Consider the following 21,430-nt stretch of genomic DNA (forward strand, 5'->3'; position numbering starts at 1 on the left):
ATTCTCTCTTTCTCTTTCCTCCCCTCCCTTTAAAACACCTCTCAATTCCGGGAAATCCTGATCAAAAGAAATAAAGCTTATCTGAAATCGGACTCCATCTCTATAAATCTATATTTAGTTCCCGGTTGTCATGCTGATTCTGAAAGACATTCCTCAGCAGAACTGGGTCTGATGAGAGCCACATATTGAATAATAAGCCCAATGGTAAATTTAAATGATTATTTTCACAAACTGACAAATATATGCACTTTTTGGTCTCAGACAAAAGTACTATTTCTGTGAAAGATTAGATAGAATAGTTTCATACCACTCTTGATGAATATTAACAAGGAGCATCACTAAATGTAAATAAATTTGAAACAGAATTAAATAGTTATGAACTTACCCAAACATGCAACAACATGACTGTTGTTTCTCAGTGCTAGACAAGATTGGTCTTATTTACCTGGAAAACTCCATGTTGTGGCCTATTGATAGGTTCAGCTCCGTTGGGCAGAACTCTGTCTGGTTTGCCCCTTCACTATTGACCATGAAAATAGCCAACCCCACATGAGTCCTAGCCTCCTCTTTCCCAGAGTACCAAGGCCTTGGGCAGCTCTGAGGAGGCCTCCCTAGAGAACATGGTGGTGGATGCTGGAACTCTGTCGGGCTGAGGATACATCCCTGCTGAACCCCAGCCATTTAACACAGTAATCTGACTGCAGCGTTGAAGCAAAACCAGCAACCTGGACTTCCAAACACCTCAGAATGAGACTGTTTACTGCTTTAAAACAAACACATCAGTGTATCTTTACTTGTCTATTTTGATGATTGTGGTGTTGTCAAATGGTTAGTGGGTTAGCCATCAATGCACATAATAACTTACCCATCACAAGCATTAAAGCTTGACTCCGCCATGATGACATGACGACAATTAACGGTGAATCCTGTCTCGGAAAAAAGTTGTCTACAGAGGACTCCCCAAAATGCATTGTGTCCATGCGAAGATTGCGGCCAATTGTAACGGATCACGTCCATCAGAAAATCAAGCTGTGACTCTTACAGCCCAGATGTTTTAATTTAGTGCTGTACCAAAATAGACCAAACATGTTGATCCTGGCATCAATCAGGCACCAGTCAGATTTCTACGTCAGTCAAATCATCAGATGTTTGGGTCAATGTTTGTCCCAAGAAATGTCATCAGTAAACATTTTATCACGGTGATGTCTTACAGTAGCCCATCAAAATCACGGAGTCATTGAATCTCTGACATACTGTTCTCCATTTCTTTACAACAGTCAAACTGACTCCAACTTCTAAATACACCAACGTGAACACTGCAGTCCATCTCACTGAACAGTACGTTTGCCAAGCTCTTAGTGGCCATACACTTCAGTCTCACTTGAGACCGGTCTTCAATTATGGATGCCACAAACAGAGGTTATTGGCTGAACGCAGTTTACGTACACTATAGTAATAGCACTCCATGCAAACTCTTACTATCCCACGTAAAAGCACACCACACAGCACGCAGTGCTGAAAATGAGGATACTGAAGTTATCTTGGAGCCGTCACCTGAGAGGATTCCGTTTACAATTGCTTACCGTAAGAATACCGAGTTTAATGTGTCGTGTATTTTACGACAATGATTCTTAAAATATTGTAGTCGTTGTAGCAAACTATGCTTGCTCTTTTTGGCCTGACTCGCGACATGATACCTGCAATAAAGCAAGTCATGCCTCCATCAGAACTTACAGGTACACACAGTATCAGTTCTTACGCAATGACGCCACTGCCAGCCATTACACAAGAACATATCATTTGGACAAACTACCTCCTGAACCTGTCATTATTTTATTTTACTCCACACGTACAGCAATCCCCCATACACACACGTTTGATTACCACCACCCGATGCAAAACACTGAACATACAGTAGTATAACTATAATTATGGGTGGCTACAACCTTTCAGCAGGCCTACGACGTAGCGGTCCAAACCTTCAGACAGGACGGTCACTCCCCTTGTCACGGTCCCCATGGCAAAGAAATCAAACAGACTCACTGTCAACAAATGACTCCACACATGCAAAACAACGAGTAAAAGAAGGAACAAAAACGAGAACTACGGCCCACCCTATCCTTATCCACGTCCTCGCATGTAGGCCTTGCTCTGAGCACTGTACATTCACCGGGTTGCTACGAGCAAGAGAGAGCGTGTGTGATAGAGAGAGGGAGGGGGAGAGGCAGAGGGTGGATGGGAGGGAGGCAGGGAGAGAGGGATGGTGAGGGAGGGAGGGAGGGGGAGCAGCTCTGTCCTCCTTGCCTTTCTTTGTCTCGTTGAGTTCTTACTGGGATGGCTAAGGTCACATTCTGAAATCTCAGGTAGGTGATTCTCGAGGCACCATTTTACCTTCTCAAAGGGAGGGGATATAGTGAAGGCAGAGACCAAGAGGGAAGGAATGATAGAACGAGAGAGACTAAGGCGAGTGAATGCTAGGTCAGTGCTGAGCATTATGTATGAGTAAATGTCTCTGAAGACTTTCCCTCCTCTGTCTCCCCTCCAGCTGTCTTCCAATCCTGTCCTCCCTCGCTTCTCCTCCCCTCCCCTCTCCTCCCCTCTGCATCCCTCTACTGCCCAACCCTCCTCTACTCTCTCACGCTGCCAAAGAGTGTTGCTTCATCATGCTCCCCTCAGTTGCAGTAGCACAGGGAAGCAGTCACTTTCTTGTCCCTCCCACCACTTCATGTTGTTCCGTCCGTAGAATTACAGACAGTAGTTTCACAGGATCGCTATGGTTCCCTCTCCTCAGCACCCATAGCTCTCCTTTTTGGTCTGTCTTCGGGTGAGGGGGCATCTCTAGGCGTTTCTTTCTCGTACTCCATAGATCTCCATTGTGTGCTTCAGAAATCCAAATGCTCCGTTTGTTCCGTTTAAAGTGCAGCGACAGCGCTCAGTGACAGAGTTCAGAACCCTGTGTAGTCTGCGTTGTTTTGCTTGCTGCTAGTCATGAGCGCTAAAGCTACTAGGGCATGTATCATCCACTGTAACCACTCTCTTCACTGTCCGTTCCCCCAAATGTCCTCTTTTCATTTATACTCTATCTCCCTTCCAACCCCCCCGCCACACGCCATGGTCTCACCTATCCCGTCCCGACCGTCCGACTCCCCTCCCTCCTTCTCTTCCTCTCTCCCCTATCCCATCTCTCTCTCAGTTGCTAGCAGTCACACTCGCACTACTTCCTCGGCCCAGCCCTATACTGCAGAGTACATTATGGGAATTGCTTTCTTGCCCAATCCCCCCCCCTCCACCCCCCCTTCTTTAACTAACACACATAATGCTGCAATATCGCCCAAGGTCACATCTTCCTGAACTCAGAAGGACTGCATGTGTGTTTGTGTCGGTGTTGGTGTGTGTGCGTGCGTGAGTGCGTGCGTGTTGGCTTTGTCTACATGCACATGTGCGCGTATGATTTGTGTGTGTGTGTGTGGTGGGCAGGTGCAGAATCCTAAATCTATCCAAACCGCCTGGAACATGTCACTTCTACTGCACTGTAACTGCCTCAGTGACGATGTCAAATCACTCATACAGCTCCTCACGGCCGTTGTCAGCTAAAACAATTGCATTATGGTGAATGAGGTGGTTTTATTAGAACGGAACAATGAATAATTCAAGTAGATGATCCACTGCTGATTTGCTAATGTAATGTGTTATATAAGGAGTGTACTGGAATGTGGAGAGTATTGGAGTGTTTTCACAATATATAATTCAATTAACACACACACACAGTTATATGAATTATTGCTGTGATTCTGCTCTGTTACTGGACTGTGCCTGGCAAGGTTTTTTCTATATATTAATAATCTAAATATTAATTTACAAAAAAAGGATGGAGTCACCTTCCCCGGGAGACCCCTGCATTGCGTTCCGCACACACATGCACAAACGCATACACGCAAGCACGCATGCGCACTCACAAACGCACACACATTTTCCCTGCCAGGGTGACAGCTGTTCTCAGTTCAAGGTTTACATCATGTTGAATGACAAGCATAAATCACCTCATATAGAACAGCTCTCACACACACACACACACACACACACACACACACACACACACACACACACACACACACACACACACACACACACACACACACACACACACACACACACACACACACACACACACACACACACACACACACACACACACACACACACACACACACACACACACACACACACACACACACACACACACATTCAAGAGTATTGGTTGGAAGGACTGAATTGGAGTGTACAGTATGGGAGTGTCTTTATCAAAGTGCCGATGTTCGGCTACAATATTGCTTAATATTTAGCTTTTTTCTTAGTATCCTCATTTACATAACCATTGGCCCTTGCCCCTTGCCCCTCTGGATTCTGTCACGTGAACCCTCATAGGTCAATTACAGTGACATTTATTAGGGGGTCTCTGTACCTCTCACCTTGCAGCACCCCTCATCTCCACACACCTCTCACACCCCTACACACCAACATGGTTCCCCCCCCCAGTCATCAAGCGCCCACCGCCTTGGGAATGGGTCACCCGACACCTACTCCCACTCAACCGGTGACAGGGGGTGGAGGCCACGCTTTCATGGCTCTCAATCATATGGGTGATAGGGTAGGGTGGGGGTGGGGGTGTGAGAGAGGCAGAGAGCGAGGCGTGGTCAGTCAAGTTCAAAGCAACATGTACAGGACATTCTGTACTTGCACACAGGAATCAATCACCGTGATTGTGATTACGATAGCCTTTCTTAAACTTTGGTTATTTTAGTGGTATTTTCAGATTTTCGTCATTATTTGGAGAGTTTGTTGATAGAGTGAAACGCATTTGTGATAAAGTATGATCAATGTTGCTGCAGAAACAGCAGAAGCGACTGTTGTAGCAGTGCTTTAAATACCCATACAATCTGAACATGTATCAATGACGGCATGTTACTATGCATGCACGCGCATCAAATATCTGGCGTGGCATCTGATCTGGCAGTCGACCTCAATGACTTCACTGGTTACAACCTGCGTTGCAGGAATCCCTCGGATTTAAATCTCTCCGAGAGAAAAAATGAACTGTCCTTGTTTGAAATCCAACTGGATTGAACATGAACTGATGGAATGGTACAAGGAATTAGATGAGTCATGGAGACAAGACATGGCAAATCTGACCATAATTCTAGATTTAGCTTACAAGCTAAATCTAAAGCAGGAAGTACCAGTGACTCACTCAATATGGAAGTGGTTAGATGATGCAGATGCTACGCTACAGGACTGTTTTGCTAGTACAGACTGTAATACATTCCAGAATTCATCCAATGGCATTGAGGAGTATTCTACCTCAGTCACCGGCTTCATCAATAAGTGCATCGATGATGTCATCCCCACACTGACCGTACGTACATTTCCCAACCAGAAACCATGGATTACAGGCAACATCTGCACCGAGCTAAAGGCTAGAGTTGCCGCTTTCAAGGAGCGGGACACTAATCCACACGTTTATAAGAAATCCCGCTATGCCCCCTTACGAACCATCAAACAGTCAAAGCGTCAATACAGGACTAGGATTGAATCGTACTACACCAGCTCTGATGCTGGTTGGATGTGGCAGAGTCGTTTTATTTCTCTATTTCGTTAGGTCAGGGTGTGATTTGGGGTGGGCATTCTATGTTGTTTGTTTCTATGTTTTGGCCGGGTATGGTTCTCAATCAGGGACAGCTGTCTATTGTTGTCTCTGATTGGGAATCATACTTAGGCAGCCTTTTTTCCTTTTGGTAGTTGTGGGTAGTTGTCTTCGTTTGTGCATGTGTAGCCTTACGGAGCTTCACGTTCGTTTTTGTTGTATTATTGTTTTGTTGGCGACATTTGCAAAAATAAAGAAAAATGTACGCTGCACCTTGGTCCATTCCATAAGACGATCTTGACACAGGGGTTGAAATATATTACGGACTACAAAAGGAAACCCGGCCGCGAGCTGCCCAGTGACGCGAGCCTAACAGACGAGCTAAATGCCTTTTATGCTCGCTTCGAGGCAAGCAACACTTAAGCATGCATGAGAGCACCAGCTGTTCCAGACGACTGTGTGGTTACACTCTCCATAGCTGATGTGAGCAAGACCTTTAAATAGGTCAACATTCACAAAGCCGTGTGGCCAGACCGATTACCAGGACGTGTACTCAAAGCATGGGCGGAGCAACTGGCAAGTGTCTTCACTGACATTTTCAACCTCTCCCTGACCGAGTCTGTAATACCTACATGTTTCAAACAGACCACCAATGTCACTGTGCCCAAGAAAGCAAAGGTAACCTGCCTGAATGATTACCGCACCGTAGCCATGAAGTGCTTTGAAAGGCTGGTCATGGCTCACATCAACACCATCATGCCAGAAACCCTAGACCCACTCCAATTTGCATACCGCCCCAACAGATCCACAGATGATGCAATCTCAATCGCACTCCACACTGTGAGAATGATGTTCATTGGCTACCGGTCAGCGTTCAACACCATAGTGCCCACAAAGCTCATCACTAAGCTGAGGACCCTGGGACTAAACACCTCCCTCTGCAACTGGATCCTGGAGATCCTGACTGGCCGTCCCCAGGTGGTAAGGGTAGGCAACCACACATCTGCCACGCTGATCCTTAACAATGGTGCTCCTCAGGGGTGCGTGCTTAGTCTCCTCAAGTACTCCCTGTTCACCCACGACTGAGTGGCCAAGCATGACTCCAACACCATCATTAAGTTTGCACAACAGTGGTAGGCCTGATCACTGTCAACATTGAGACAGCCTATAGGGAGCAGGTCAAAGACCTGGCAGTGTGGTGCCAGGACAACAACCTATCCCTCAATGTAATCAAGACAAAGGAGCTGATCGTGGACTATAGCAAAAGGAGGGCCGAACAGGCCCCGTTAACTTCTTATGGCTGCAGGGGCAGTATTGAGTAGCTTGGATGAAAGGTGCACAGAGGTGCCCATAGTAAACTGCCTGCTCCTCAGTCCCAGTTGCTAATATATGCATATTATTATTCGTATTGGATAGAAAACACTCTGACGTTTCTAAAACTGTTTGAATTATATCTGTGAGTATAACAGAACTCATATGGCAGGCAAAAACTTTTTCTGAGGTGGCAGATTGTCAATCAAGCTCTCATTGAAATTACAGCGAGATATTGATGAGTTTCCACTTCCTACGGCTTCCACAAGATGTCAACAGTCAATAGAACTTTGTCTGATGACTCTAATGTGAAGGGGGGCCGAAGGAGACAGGAATTAGTCAACACTGCCACAAGCTGACCATGCTTTCACCATGCGCGTTCACATGAGGAGGACCTCCGTTCCACCGCTCATCTGAAGTCAATCTAATTCTCCGGTTGGAACGTTATTCAAGATGTATGTTAACAACATTCTAAAGATTGATTCAGTACATCGTTTGACATGTTTCTACTGACTGTTACGGAACTTTTGGACATTTCGTCACGTTATAGTGGACGCACTTTGTGACTTTGGAATTGTTTACCAAACGCACTAACCAAAGTAGCTAATTGGACATAAATAACGGACATTATCGAACAAATCAAGCATTTATTGTGGACCTGGGATTCCTAGGACTGCATTCTGATGAAGTTCATCAAAGGTAAGGAAACATTTATTATGTATTTTCTGGTTTCTGTTGACTCCAAAATGGCGGCTAATTTTATTATATTTCTGAGCGCCGTCTCAGATTATTGCATGGGTTGCTTTTTCCGTAAAGTTTTTTTGAAATCTGACTCAGCGGTTGCATTAAGGAGAGGTATATCTATAATTCCATGTGTATAACTTGTATTATCATCTACATTTATGATGAGTATTTCTGTTGAAACGATGTGGCTATGCAAAATCACTTGATGTTTTTGGAACTAGTGAATGTAACGCGTCAATGTAAACTCAGATTTTTTTAATATAAATATGAACTTTATCAAACATAACATGCATGTATTGTGTAAAATGAAGTCCTATGAGTGTCATCTGATGAAGATAATCAAAGGTTAGTGATTCATTTTATCTCTATTTCTGCTTTTTGTGACTGCTATATTTCGCTGGAAAAATGGCTGTGATTATTGTGGTTTCGTGGTGACCTAACATAATCGTTTGTAGTGCTTTTACTGAAAAGCATATTTGAAATCGGACACTTTGGTGGGATTAACAACGAGATTACCTTTAAAATGATATAAGACACATGTATGTTTGAGGAATTTTAATTATGAGATTTCTGTTGTTTGAATTTGGCGCCCTGCACTTTCACTGGCTGTTGTCATATCGATCCCGGTAGCGGGATGCAGCCATAAGAAGTTTTAAATTAACATTGACAGGGCTCAAGTGGAGCAGTTCGAAAGTTTCAAGTTCCTTGGTTCATCACCAATGAACTATCATTGTCAAAACACACCAAGACAGTTGTGAAGAAGGCACGAAAAAACCTTTTCCCCTTCAGGAGAATGAAAAGATTTGCCATGGGTCCCTAGATCCTCAAAACTTTCTACAGCTGCACCATCGAGAGCTTCCTGACCGGATGCATCACTGCCTGGTATGGAAACTGCTCGGCATCTGACCGTAAGGTGCTACAAAGGGTAGTGTGTACGGCACAGTACATCACTGGGGCCAAGCTTCCTGACATCCATGACCTATATACTAGGCGATGTCAGAGAATGGCCCAAAAAATGATCAAAGACTCCAGTCACCCAAGTCATAGACTGTTCTCTCTGCTACCGCACGGCGATGGAACCGGAGTCCAGGACCAAAAGGCTCCTTAACAGCTTCTACCCCCAAGCCATAAGACTGCTGAACATTTAGTCAAATTGGCACCCCCCCACCCCTTTGTTTTTGTCTATGCATAATCACTACACATTACCTCAGCTAACCTGTACCCCCCCCCACACACATTGACTCGGTACCAGTACCCCCTGTATATAGCCTCGTTATTGTTATGTAATTTTCTTGTTACTTTTTCAATTTGATTTGATTTCTTATTTTTTATATATTTTAGACATTTTACATTTTTTAAATGTTACTTTAGTAACAATAATATCTTAACTGTATTTCTTGAACTTTATTGTTGATTAAGTGGTTGTACACATTTCACGGTAAGGTCTACACCTGTTGTATTCGTCGCATGTGACAAATACAATTTGATTTGATTTGATACAGGATGGAGGTGGGTATAGATGGCAGAGTACCCAGAGAAACCTTCATAAACCCGGTCACGGGTGCAGTGGTAGACAGGGTAGATTCCAGGACCCTCCAGTGCAGGGCTGAACTCAGCCTGAAGGCCGCCCCTTCTACTCCTCTCCCCTCCGTCCCCCTTCCCTCTTTCCCTCTCGCTCTCTCGCTCTATCCTCCTTGACTCTTCTGCGGTGGCTCCCCCTCCCCACTCATTCGTCCCTGTGCCGGCTAGGGAGACACATACCGCCTGCCTGCTGCCTGCAGCATTTGTGCCTGAGCTCCAGGCTCTGCTGTCCCCTCCGCTCCCTCCCCCCGCTTGCAGCTCTCCATCAGAGGGAACACTGACATCCTCTCTCCCCTGACTGCCTCCACAGCTCCACAGCTCTGCGGTGCAGACGCTCGCTCTCTCTGAGTGAGTTTTTTTCCTCTCCTCTGCCTGGTCTAGCTCTCAGGCTGTGGGATTAGGTGGATAATCAGTGTGTCGGCGAGCAAGAGTGAGGGACTGAAGCAAAGAGAGAGAGAGAAAGCCTGGATCAGGTGCAGCAGCCTTGACTTCGTCTGTCTCTTTCTGTTACTCTCTCTTTCAGTCTGTTTTCTGCCTGGCACATACAGAAGGGTAGACAGAACTCATAATCCAGCAATTAGCCTTCCTTCACCCTCTTTCTCCTTCTCTGGGACTCATCGCAAAGGAGGAGAGAAGAGGAGGGAGACACTCATCGCAGGACTTTGCAGAGTGACAAGTCGTGTTTTCTTATTTGCTCGCTCTGCGTCCTACTTCGCCCTACCCCTCCCCTCTATCCCACCCGCACCCCTGCTTGCTCCAGCCAACACACACCCACACACCCAAGAGTGCGTATCCAGGGGCAGACAGACAGATAAACAGACGGACGGACAGACAGATTGCCAGACGGACGCAGTAGGATATGGAGTCCAAAGGAAGCGTCAGGTTCTCTATGTCCAGGTGTTTCAGCTCAGGAGACACCGTCCACGCCAGTGTTGTCATCACACTTCTGCTCGGTGAGTCCAAAAGCTGACTTTATACTGGCATTTTTCCTCTCCTCTCCTTAACCCTCTCTCTCTCTCTCTTGCTCTCTCTTGCTCTCTCTCTCTCTGCACCCGTCTTCCTCCATCTACCCCTGGGGTGCCAGCCAAATCACTACAGTTTCTGCCGATCTTGCAGAAATGTGTCCGACGCCAGCAGACAGGGCTGCACACGTATTGCTTGTAAGGCAGGGGTTTATTTGGTTACATGGCTCATGCTTTTCTATATTGGGAGACTCTGATTCGTGTGTTCTAGCCACGCCGGGGCAGCGAGTGCTGATTCTTGCTATTTTACGGTTCACTAAGAGATTGAGTGGAGGGCATCAATTTTAGCTATCCTTGCCTGGATTCTGAGTCAGTAAGAAGATGCTGGTAACAATGGATCCTGTTTAGGGCAAGGGGAATTATGGGCACTGCCAATGGACCTGCCAAGTCAATGAGTATGATGATGTCCAATATTTACATCTTCTGCCGTGCTAAAGGGGGGAATGGAGAGAATGATCCATGGGACAAGACAATATACATCTAGATGAGGCAGTGGGATGGAAGTTGTCATGTGAGGAACACAGTTTAGTTGTCGGAAGATAGCCCTTTACACTGTCTTCCCGTCAGAGGATCAAGTGATGCAGATTCTACTGCGCACTTCATTCTGTCACGCTACATTTACACATGCCACGTAATCAGGGACATATTTAACTCATACAGCTGATGAGGTGAACAGTACGGTGTGAATCCAGTGAGGGAAGTGTATAGGAATGTACGGAGGAATATTATATTTTGGGGAAAACATATTTAATATAGAAATAAAAAAGTCTGATAATGAGCAGGTTTGATCAATAGCTACTCAAATCGCAGGATATCCGTGCGTTATCATTCTCCCCAGTCTTCTTCCATGCTATGTTTTTATTATCTTTTAAACATGTTTTGTTTAGCTACGTACAGACTAGTGTGACCACTAAGAATGGTCGAATAACCACATGGTACCCTATATTTGTATGTCTGGGTGATATGATGTTTTTGGATACAAATTGCTGTAGTATGTAGGTTAGCATTGTAGTAGATTGCCTGAATGCTAGATATTGTATCATATTCCATATTGTTTCAACATATAGTGCTGTATAATGCACAGTTTTAATTTGACCTTTATTTAAATAGGGAAGTCAGTTAAGAACAAATTCTTATTTACAATGACGGCCTAGGAACAGTGGGTTAACTGCCTTATTCAGAGGCAGAACGACAGATTTTGTACCTTGTCAGCTCGGGGATTCGATCTTGCAACCTTTCGGTTACTAGTCCAACGCTCTAACCACTAGGCTACGCTGCCCCCCAATAACACTGTATAGTTACTCAAGCTTCAGACAAACTATGCCCTATGTATTTGAGAATCCACACATGATCATGTCAGTTTGTTATCGCTAATTGTTAGCACGTACTGTAATATGGACACAATTATTCGTGGGATAACTTAAGACTCCTCAGCATCTTTTGAGGTGAGTGCCTTTTTGGCACCGACATCAATCCAGCATCAAATAAGAACAAGATCACAAGATTACACAAAACATCTTAAAACACGTTTATGAGTCTAAATTAGCATACGATTCTAAAGAGGCCGACACAGCAGAGAGCTACCGATAATAAATAGGCTTTTCATTTTCATATTTCTTTGAGATGGAATCTGACATGATATTAGATTAAGACATACCTGATAAGTAGCATCTCTTGCATGTGTGTATCACTTGGCCAGTTTTCTCTGGATTCTCTGCCAGGCGGCTCATCCTTGGCTCTGCGTCAAGGTGAAGTACAGGTATTTTTTCTACAGCTGGGGGGCGAAGGGTTAATGTGCATGCTCATATATATCCCCCAAGTGTACAGTGGAGGGTTTAACCTCCAATAAAATGAATGGGGTTCACATATCGACCAGCCAGGCCTAAGACAAGCCAACACCCCCTCGAAACATCCATCAGAGACCCGGGAAGGATCTTTAATGTTGCTGGAACGTTTGTGCAACCAAAATGTCACATATAATGGCCCGGCAGTTATATCATTAGATCCTATGGTCGTTCTACATTAGCAGAGTTGAGAGAGAGACTATTAGACTACAGTATGAGAGCTGTTAGCTGTGAGACTTGTACTTCACATCAGGTAATGGACAGAAGGTCAGCGAATTACGATATTTTAGTTGCACATTAGGATGTAGCCAGACAAACACCCAATATAAGGCTCAAAGATGCAATCTCAAACTTCTGTATAATTTCAGCCAGCAGTTTTGAAAGTGGTGCTCACGAGCCAAATGTGGTCCCCGTTTTCTGTATACTACGTCATCCAATTCTGTACTCTGTTATCCATTTGGTATGATATGTTACCTGCTGCATTTTCCACAAAAAAAAAAATGCAATTTGGATGATATGTTACAAATCCAAAACGTACTATATGTTACAAATTTGTTGTGCGTAAAGATGCAATATGTAACTTTTTGGGTGACCCGACCAAATTGACATAGAAATGTGAACTACGGTGTATATATCTGTCATTCTCATTGAAAGAAAGTCTAAGAAGTGGTATATCTGTTCTGTGTGCACTATTTCTATGCTCCCCTTTCTAAAATTTCATAATTGAGTCTTTTACATTTGGTTCTTTAACATTTTAACATTTTAACATTTTGGGTTATTGAAAATATATTTCACACTGGATTAGATAGTACGATGATTCTCTACATTCTGAATGCTTATTCTGTTACATAAACTGAAATTAAGCGAACTATTTGAATTTTTTGCAACCAGGTAATGGCAGAGCAATTTCTGCATATTGCACCTTTAAGATCCCGGAGTTCTTCTTTACTAAGGGCTGTGCAGTCCTGATGAAAAGCCAAGCCCCTTCTCATCTGTTTGTGCTTGAAGTGAGTGAGCAGGCGTGAAATAGCCAACATCTGTTCTGGCATTATTAATCTATTTTTCCTGTAAGTCTAATGGAGGAAAACTACTTGTACGACACACAGGAACTCTCACCCTCAGCAAGACAAATGGGTAATCAACGTATGGGAGAGCGGGGTAAGTTGAGACATTTTTACATTCAGCACCACTATGTCAAGTAAATATAGTATTCTTTGTAACAAAGATATATACATATATTTCAGGACGTTGTGTATCCCTGGAAATAATCAGAATTTATGTAAACATATCAGTTTTGAAAACATAGCTTGTCCAAAAAAAAGTGGTCTCTTGGCACAACTTACCCCGGGTATGGAGTAAGTTGAGCATAGGGACAGGACAAGTTGAGCTGCCTTGGGGTAAGTGGGTGATGGTGTCCTGTGACAGTGGGTGATGGAGCTGGTAGGTCAAAGTTGAATTCATGGAATGGGGGTGTGGTATATTGCATATCTTAAATGTATGCCTACATTCAGATATAGATCTCTGTGTTCAATATCACTTACCCTTCCATTTATTGACCAGTTGTCTGGGACAGGGATGTTGTTTCAATGTGCGTATTCGTAGGCAAGTAGTCAAGGCTTCTAGGCCCATCCGACTGGGCTCACACTGGTTGAATCAACGTTGTTTCAATGACATTAAGTTGAACCATCGTGGATTTGAGGTCTGTGCTCAGTGGGATGAAACTGGTCTGCAAAATTCTTGATATGTTTAGCAAGCTCAGACTCCATGTTATCAGATGGGATGGCGTATCGCTGCAGAATGCTGGTTAAGTGTGCCTTGAATTCTAAATAAATCCCTGACAGTGTCTCCAGCAAAGCACACCCACACCAATATATTTTGATTTGTTTAACACTCTTTTGGTTACTACATGATTCCATATGTGTTATTTCATAGTTTTGATGTCTTCACTATTATTCTACAATGTAGAAAAACCCTTGAATGAGTAGGTGTGTCCAAACTTTTGACTGGTATTGTACATATCTTTTCATTTTTTTCAATGTACTTCTTCAGTGTCATTCAGTCTATTTTTTTCATAATGTGTCGCTGCTTCAAAGGACTTCTTCCCTTCTCTCGTTTCCTTGGCTGTTCTCTCATGAACCTCAAGGGGGGCTAAACCGCTACTTGTTTTACATGTGCATGCACAGGGCATGATGATGTCTGCTCTGTAACAATAAAAATGCATCTTGAGTTCATATGCATGACACATTGGAAATATACGATGCATATTATGCATAGAACTGACTAAATGTAATTATCATTTGTATGGGGTATGTGGCCATTGGCTCAACTTGCCCCATGGCCATTAGCTCAACTTACCCCAAGGCAAACATTTTGACTATATTAACCCACACAGCTATGCACTTTCATGCTTGATTTAGGACCTCATATTGTAGCTTATAGAGACCCCAACTGATGTATAAAACAATCTTAATAAAACAATCTACTTTGGTTAAGATACAGTACTCGCATCATAAAACCTATAACACAATGCACTCATTTCAGTTTTTGACAGACTGAAAAACAGCTTTTATCGCCAGGCCATCAGACTGGTACCCTGCACCTTAGAGACTGCTGCCCTATGTACATAGAGTCATTGAACACTGGTCATTTTAATAATGTTTACAAACTGTTTTACCGACTTCATATGTATATACTGTATTCTGGTCAAGGCCCATCCTATACAACTACACAACTTTTCTATTAATATACGGTCTATACATACCATCATATACATATATATTTATATTCCGGACTCTAGCATTGCTCGTATTGATATTTCTTAATTAATATATATATATATATATATATATTGTATTGTTAGGTATTACTGCACTGTTGGAGCTACAAACACAAGCATTTTGCTGCACCTGCGATAACATCAGCAAAATATGTGCACACGACCAAACAATTTTGATTTGAGTGTATGCGTAACTTGAATCTGCATTCAGCTCCCTATATGAAAGTCAAGTTTGCAGGACCAGACTGGGTGGATATGTGGTCGGGTCTGCTATCAGATAACTTTGACCATTATCAAGGCATTGAACTGCTGGAGGGGTAGTGATGCTTTATCTCTGAAAGAGTCATGTAAATTACCCCGGTGGATATCTGTTGGATATCTGTTGTTTAGCTAACAATACAGATGATTTTAAGTCGTTTAAGTCATGTACACACACATGACATCCTATGAATACCCATGGTGCATAGTGTCATGACTTGACTTTAACATTAATCTGCTTATTTATATAATCAACAACTATGTTTCATTTTTACCCGATTCAAATAATCATGTAACAATTAACTCATTAGGATCTGGGGCACCACGAGAGCGGTTCTTCAAAGAGTTACCATCTCCCGAATGAAACTCTAAAAGGTCTTTATCACAGGTCTTTATCACTGTGACTTTATCACAGTCAATGTATTAATCATAACCTCGTATCATACCATCATTCTGAACAGTCGTAACCTCCTTGCATCTGCAAAAACCCGAGCCTTACTATGATTCAGTACTACACAAATTGGTTTAATTATTTATTTACTAGCTAATTAAATGGTAACACAGGATAAACATACACACTTAATATGTTAAAAAAAAGGTCCCTAGTGGAATGACACAACATGGCTGCTTGTTACAAAAGAGATGGAGGGGGGGAGGGGGGGGGCAGAGAGGGACAATGACACTTAACATTGGTACATTTAGAAACTACTCTCACTTACAGTAATCATATACTTTGCACACGAACCTCCGCCCTCTTCGGGTAAGAAATCATGAATGTATTTACGTGAAATGTCTTGGTTTGCTGGATTTCTCTCAGCGGACAGGGCCGCCTTGGAAAGGGAGTTGGACCTTTTCGCTTATACGGCCCTGATTGTTCAAAATGGTTCTGACAAGTTTCATACTGTTGTCCTTTTTTATAGTTGTCTGTTATCCGGTGACTTGTCATGTAGTCCTGAACAGAACTACAGAGTTTATTTTCCTTCCATTCGCTCCTGAAGTTGCTGCTTTGAAGATAGGCTAACCAGCCAGGTCGATGGTAGCGTAATACACTGGTTTGAGTAGAGTAGTAGGATGTCCTACTTAAATTTGCTTTGGAATTTACATTACTTAGGGCAGCTAATCAGCCGCACCAGTGATTGTCCTGGAGGTGAGTTTATCATCTCTACCTTATGTTGAGATTCAAAGTTCAGACCCCTTTAAACGTGCAGCTGCAGCTTGACGTCTCTCTGGTCTAGTATGTTAATTTCTTCACCCATCATTTATTCAGTTTGTTCGAAAGGGGCGGTTCCCGTCAGGCTGACATGCTCTCTGACCTCACTCGTGAACATGACTTGTCACTTGCAAAGTTTAAATAAAACAATTTCTCTTATAGCTCCTCAAATCACATCCCTCTCTTAACAAAAACACTTTCATAATTGTTCATATTACATGCACAACGCATAGGATGGGCACTTCGTACACGCAGTGGGTTTACTTTCCAAGTTACGTATTTTCTTTATACATGTTTAATGACATCACAAAATAACAAGCAAAATGGCATTCGTTTTCTATAGATCGCCTTTGGCCATTCCCCACGTTCTATGTTAGAAATATTGTTCCACTATTAGCTTCTGAACGTGTTAGAGTTTCGTCGGGAAAAAGTCTCTCGTAACAAAGGAGATTCCTTTGGTGAATATTGGGGAGGGAGACATGAATCTTCTCTTCTTGATTTACAACAGGACGTGAATCCTGTTGCGGGTGAGAGGGGGTCTGATTGAAGTTATTAATTGAAAACTTGATCTGACCTATTTGGATTCTCATGGACAGTCATGCCAATAGACTCCTGAGATAATACACTGGCATGCCATGCCTTTGGAGGTCAAGACTTTGACCATGTTTAATGGTGTAGCATTTGACTCTATTTTTATTTAACCTTTATTTAACTAGGCAAGTCAGTTAAGAACAAATTCTTACTTACAATGACGGCCTACCAAAAGGCAAAAAGGCCTCCTGCGGGGACGAGGGATAACATGACAACACAGCATAGTAGTAACACAACATGACAACAACATGACAAAACACACATCACGACAAGAGAGACACCACAACACTACATAAAGAGAGACCTAAGACAACCACATAGCATGGCCGCAACACATGACAACACAGCATGGTAGCAACACAACATGACAACAACATGAGAAAACACACATCACGACAAGAGAGACACCACAACACTACATAAAGAGAGACCTAAGACAACCACATAGCATGGCCGCAACACATGACAACACAGCATGGTAGCAACACAACATGACAACAACATGACAAAACACACATCACGACAAGAGAGACACCACAACACTACACAGGAGACCTAAAACAACAACATAGCATGGCCGCAACACATGACAACACAGCATGGTAGCAACACAATATGACAACAACATGACAAAACACACATCACGACAAGAGAGACACCACTACACTACATAAAGAGAGACCTAAGACAACAACATAGCATGGCCGCAACGCATGGTAGCAACACAACATGACAACAACACAGGGGGGTCCTCTCTCTTCCTAGCTGAACCGGTCCTCTTAGCCACACTATAACAAAGGGTATGGCCTTTTTAGAGGTTATTTGGTATGGCTTGTGATGTTGGCTTGTTATGTTGTTGTGAAAAGAAATGGCATTGGGAAGAAATCAATTTCCTGCAAACCCACCACAACACGTCCCATTTATTGTGGATGTAATGCTAAAGCCTTTAGACATAGTATTATTTATCATATATGACGTAACTCTGTATAGCCATGAATAGCATGTAGGGTGTCACACAGAGCTGAAACAACCGGTGTGCAACAACGTTCCTAACCAGCAGCAGTGAATGTGAAAGACTTAGCTCAGCAGAAATAGACGAAGTGGCAGGGACCAAGGAGAGTAGATCATTATTATCAGAGTGTGAATGGGATTAGAGGGATGCCCCTGTCTCCCTCTTCATCTCCCTCTCCCTCTGGCTTGATTACCTGAGATGTTGAGCTTTAGTTGACTCTTTGACCTTTCACCATGAGCGTGTTTGTCTCCAGTAACAAAGTTCAACTTTCTCTTTTTAACGTCCAGACGGTCTTATTCTTCAAACGTGTGTGTGTGTGTGCGTGCGTGTGTGTGTGTGCGTGCGTGTGTGTGCGTGAGTGTGTGTGCGTGCGTGTGTGTGCGTGAGTGTGTGTGAGTGCGATGTGTACGTTAACAAGTGTGTGTAGATTTGTGTTTGCATGTAAGTGCTGCGGCACGTGCACTTAATTATCTCTTTGTGTGTTATGGATGGGGGACACTGTCCTGGTTATGAGCACACTGTCCTGGTTATGAGCACACTGTCCTGGTTATGAGCACACTGTCCTGGTTATGAGCTCGTGACATCCTGTTGATCCACAGATTAGTCTGGACTGAGCCACAATCATGGGGAGGGCCGGCAGCACCAGCTGCCCTGGTGTTCATAACCATACTCGTCTTAAGCTGGTCTGTGCCCCTGCCAATACCAGCACCCACACCCCGGGCTGATGTCATTTCCTCTTCAGACACATGCCACTCTTTCAGGCCGAATAGTTATGTCACTTTAACCATATCTACATGTACATACTACTTCAATCAGCCTGACTACCCATTGCTATGGTATGTGGGTCTATTGTGGACTTGAACTCTTGTGTGTTCCTGTTTTCAAATAAGTTGAAAGATGCCTCGTGTGCTAATACAGTTTGTAATAGTCCCCCTGGAATTGGAAACCATTTCAAAAGATAATGACTAAGGGCTGATGTTCTCAACAAAAATGCTTAGGAAAATGATCTCCATCTTGGCATCCTAAGCCATTATGCTCCGCGTTCAGGGTTTTATCATTAAGTTAGACCACAGATAAAGGGAGACAATAGTTCAAAATCCGCCAAGACTCACATACTGGGAAAAGAAGATGCCGTCTTTCTGAGAAATCTAAATTCTGTTCTGTTCTAATAGGGGTGTGTTGTCATTATGTGGTGTTGCTGTTTAGGTGAGTCGTGTTCTCTTGAGCGGGTTGGAGGGTTCAGCTGAAATGACACTGGATACCTCTAGCATACGCGTGTTTCCATGTTTGTTTGTTTTTTCCTCCAAAACAACCTTTCCTTGGCTTTCTCCAGTGTAGCTGAAGCAACGTTACCGAATTGTCAAAGACCCCAGCCACCCCAGTCATAGACTGTTCACTCTACTACCGCATGGCAAGCGGTACCGGAGTGCCAAGTCTAGGACAAAAAGGCTTCTCAACAGTTTTTACCCCCAAGCCATAAGACTCCTGAACAGGTAATCAAATGGCTACCCGGACTATTTGCATTGTGTTCTTTTATTTCTTTACTTACCCATTGTTCACCTAACACCTTTTTTGCACTATTGGTTAAGCCTGTAAGCCTGTAAGTAAGCATTTCACTGTAAGGTCTACTACACCTGTTGTATTCGGCGCACGTGACAAATAAACGTTGATTTGATTTGATTTGACCGTGATCCAAGAAGAAACAATGTCCTCCACTCTGCATTGTGTTTTGGTGTGCTGTAGCCGAGAGAACAGTGTGCCTGTAAGAGGGCCAGAGAGAGAGAGAGAGAGGCCTGCTGCACAGGCTGAGTGTACTTACTGAACTTCAGTCTCACTTTCAGGTCTATGGAGTGACTCACGGGCTTCTGTTTGACTGTGTTATAAAACCCGCCTGATGCATTTCCATACGCAATAGAGCAGCCTACATCTGTAGTCACCAAGTGGAGGGCTCAAGGGACCAGATGGATAACCGAGCGCCAGGCCACGCGGCCACTAGTAAACGCGCACGGAGAGGAAGATGGAGGAAGAGAAAATTGAATGAGAGAAGGGTCAACTCAGTGAAGAAGTAGGAACGTGAAGAGGGATGGAGAGAATACAGAAATAGATGTATTTTACCAGAGCTTAGTTACATTAGGAGCTCCCATGAAAGAAGGGATGAATTAAAGTTTGAGTGGAAATAGAGAGTCTTCCCCAATGTCTGATGCAGCCTGTAGAGACAAGTGTGGCGGGCCTGTAATGAATAGGAGAGAGAAACGAGAGGAGGAGAGAGGAGAGGGGAGAGCCAAGGGCAGATGAATTATTAAACAACTCTGAGTTTTTAATGCACAGGGTAGGGGTGAGGAAAGGAGGAATAGTTAGCAAGAGATTCTGAGTGATGGTGGGACGGAGGTAAAAGAGGCAGGGGCGGCAGAATGGTTTTGATGGGGAAGAGAGGGAAGAGAGGGACAGGGACGGGTGGAGTAAGACTACACAACTAAGAACAATAGATGGGAGATAGCTAAGTAAATGGAGGGCTGTGTAATTTCTGTTGTTTCTTTTCTGTTCTTTCCGAAATGCATCACTCCAATGACCACTTCCTGGGTCCTGAACAGGCAGTTGAAGATGGGGATGTTTTGAAGAAGGCTGCCCTTTCGCTGTTCCCAACTCCCTTGGAATAGAAATTACAACAGAAGTTTGAATGGAGCATCTGACAGGAAGTTCCAGGCCAGCAGTCACTTTACATTAGTGATCCATCCCCGGACGAGATGAAAATGCCAAAAGGATGAGATTAGGAATATAATCCAGCCTTGTCCCCACACAAACCACTGTCTCTGCCGCTCATTTTAGGATCATAACTGATCTAACTTTAGCAACTGGTGTATCCCCTTGGTCATCAGATGTGTGTGTTTGTGTGTGTGTCTGTGTGTGTGTGTGTGTGTGGGGGGGGGGGGGGGTTGAGGACAGCTGTTCTTGATTTAATCTGAGATTAGCATGAGCTAGCACAGCTGTGATGCATTCACAAGGGCCACTAAAGGAATCAGGAGAGAACAGGGAGGCTGCCAGTTTGGGTTGCTAGTCTAGACAGATGTACCTTAGAGGTAAACAAGTAAACACCTCACAGAGACGCAGACAGGCAGGTTTAAGAATTTAGGCACACACACACACACCCCGCATGCTTAAAAATGTGCTGAGTCGTGATATGAGCAGTGCGATAGACACTAGCTCTTAAACTACAAGGCAAATATCATGTATCAGGTGAGCGGAACCATTCTTAATTCACTGGATATTACAGTGTTTTACAACAGTAATGTAAAACTCTCAGACTACGGTAACAGCAGTGTCACCACAATTGTACGTTGACTGTGTCAACAGAACAAACAGTCTGCTGAGTCACAGCTAAACGACGAATCAAGCCTTCGCTATAAACAACACACCAGTCCAACAGCAGCCTGTTTTTCTCT

The 21,430-nt window shown here is 43.7% G+C and overlaps 1 protein-coding gene and 1 long non-coding RNA gene across 3 annotated transcripts in view; one reads left to right on the forward strand and one right to left on the reverse strand.

The window, feature by feature from the left end:
* The window catches only part of LOC139549129 (uncharacterized), a 37,863-nt gene extending 34,721 nt beyond the window's left edge, over positions 1-3,142 (reverse strand). The window contains exon 1 of the long non-coding RNA XR_011669832.1: positions 1,947-3,142. This is a non-coding gene — a long non-coding RNA (uncharacterized lncRNA). The remainder of the gene's footprint in view (positions 1-1,946) is intronic.
* Positions 3,143-10,005: 6,863 nt separating this feature from the next.
* Positions 10,006-21,430, forward strand: part of LOC139549131 (sodium channel regulatory subunit beta-4-like) — a 30,321-nt gene continuing 18,896 nt past the window's right edge. For both annotated transcript variants that reach the window (XM_071359278.1, XM_071359277.1), the window contains exon 1: positions 10,006-10,230. In XM_071359278.1, the coding sequence (XP_071215379.1) occupies positions 10,137-10,230 (94 nt within the window). In that variant the 5' untranslated portion in view covers positions 10,006-10,136. The remainder of the gene's footprint in view (positions 10,231-21,430) is intronic.

The sequence above is a fragment of the Salvelinus alpinus genome, chromosome 22, assembly GCF_045679555.1.
Source record: "Salvelinus alpinus chromosome 22, SLU_Salpinus.1, whole genome shotgun sequence".
In the NCBI taxonomy this organism is placed as follows: domain Eukaryota; kingdom Metazoa; phylum Chordata; class Actinopteri; order Salmoniformes; family Salmonidae; genus Salvelinus; species Salvelinus alpinus.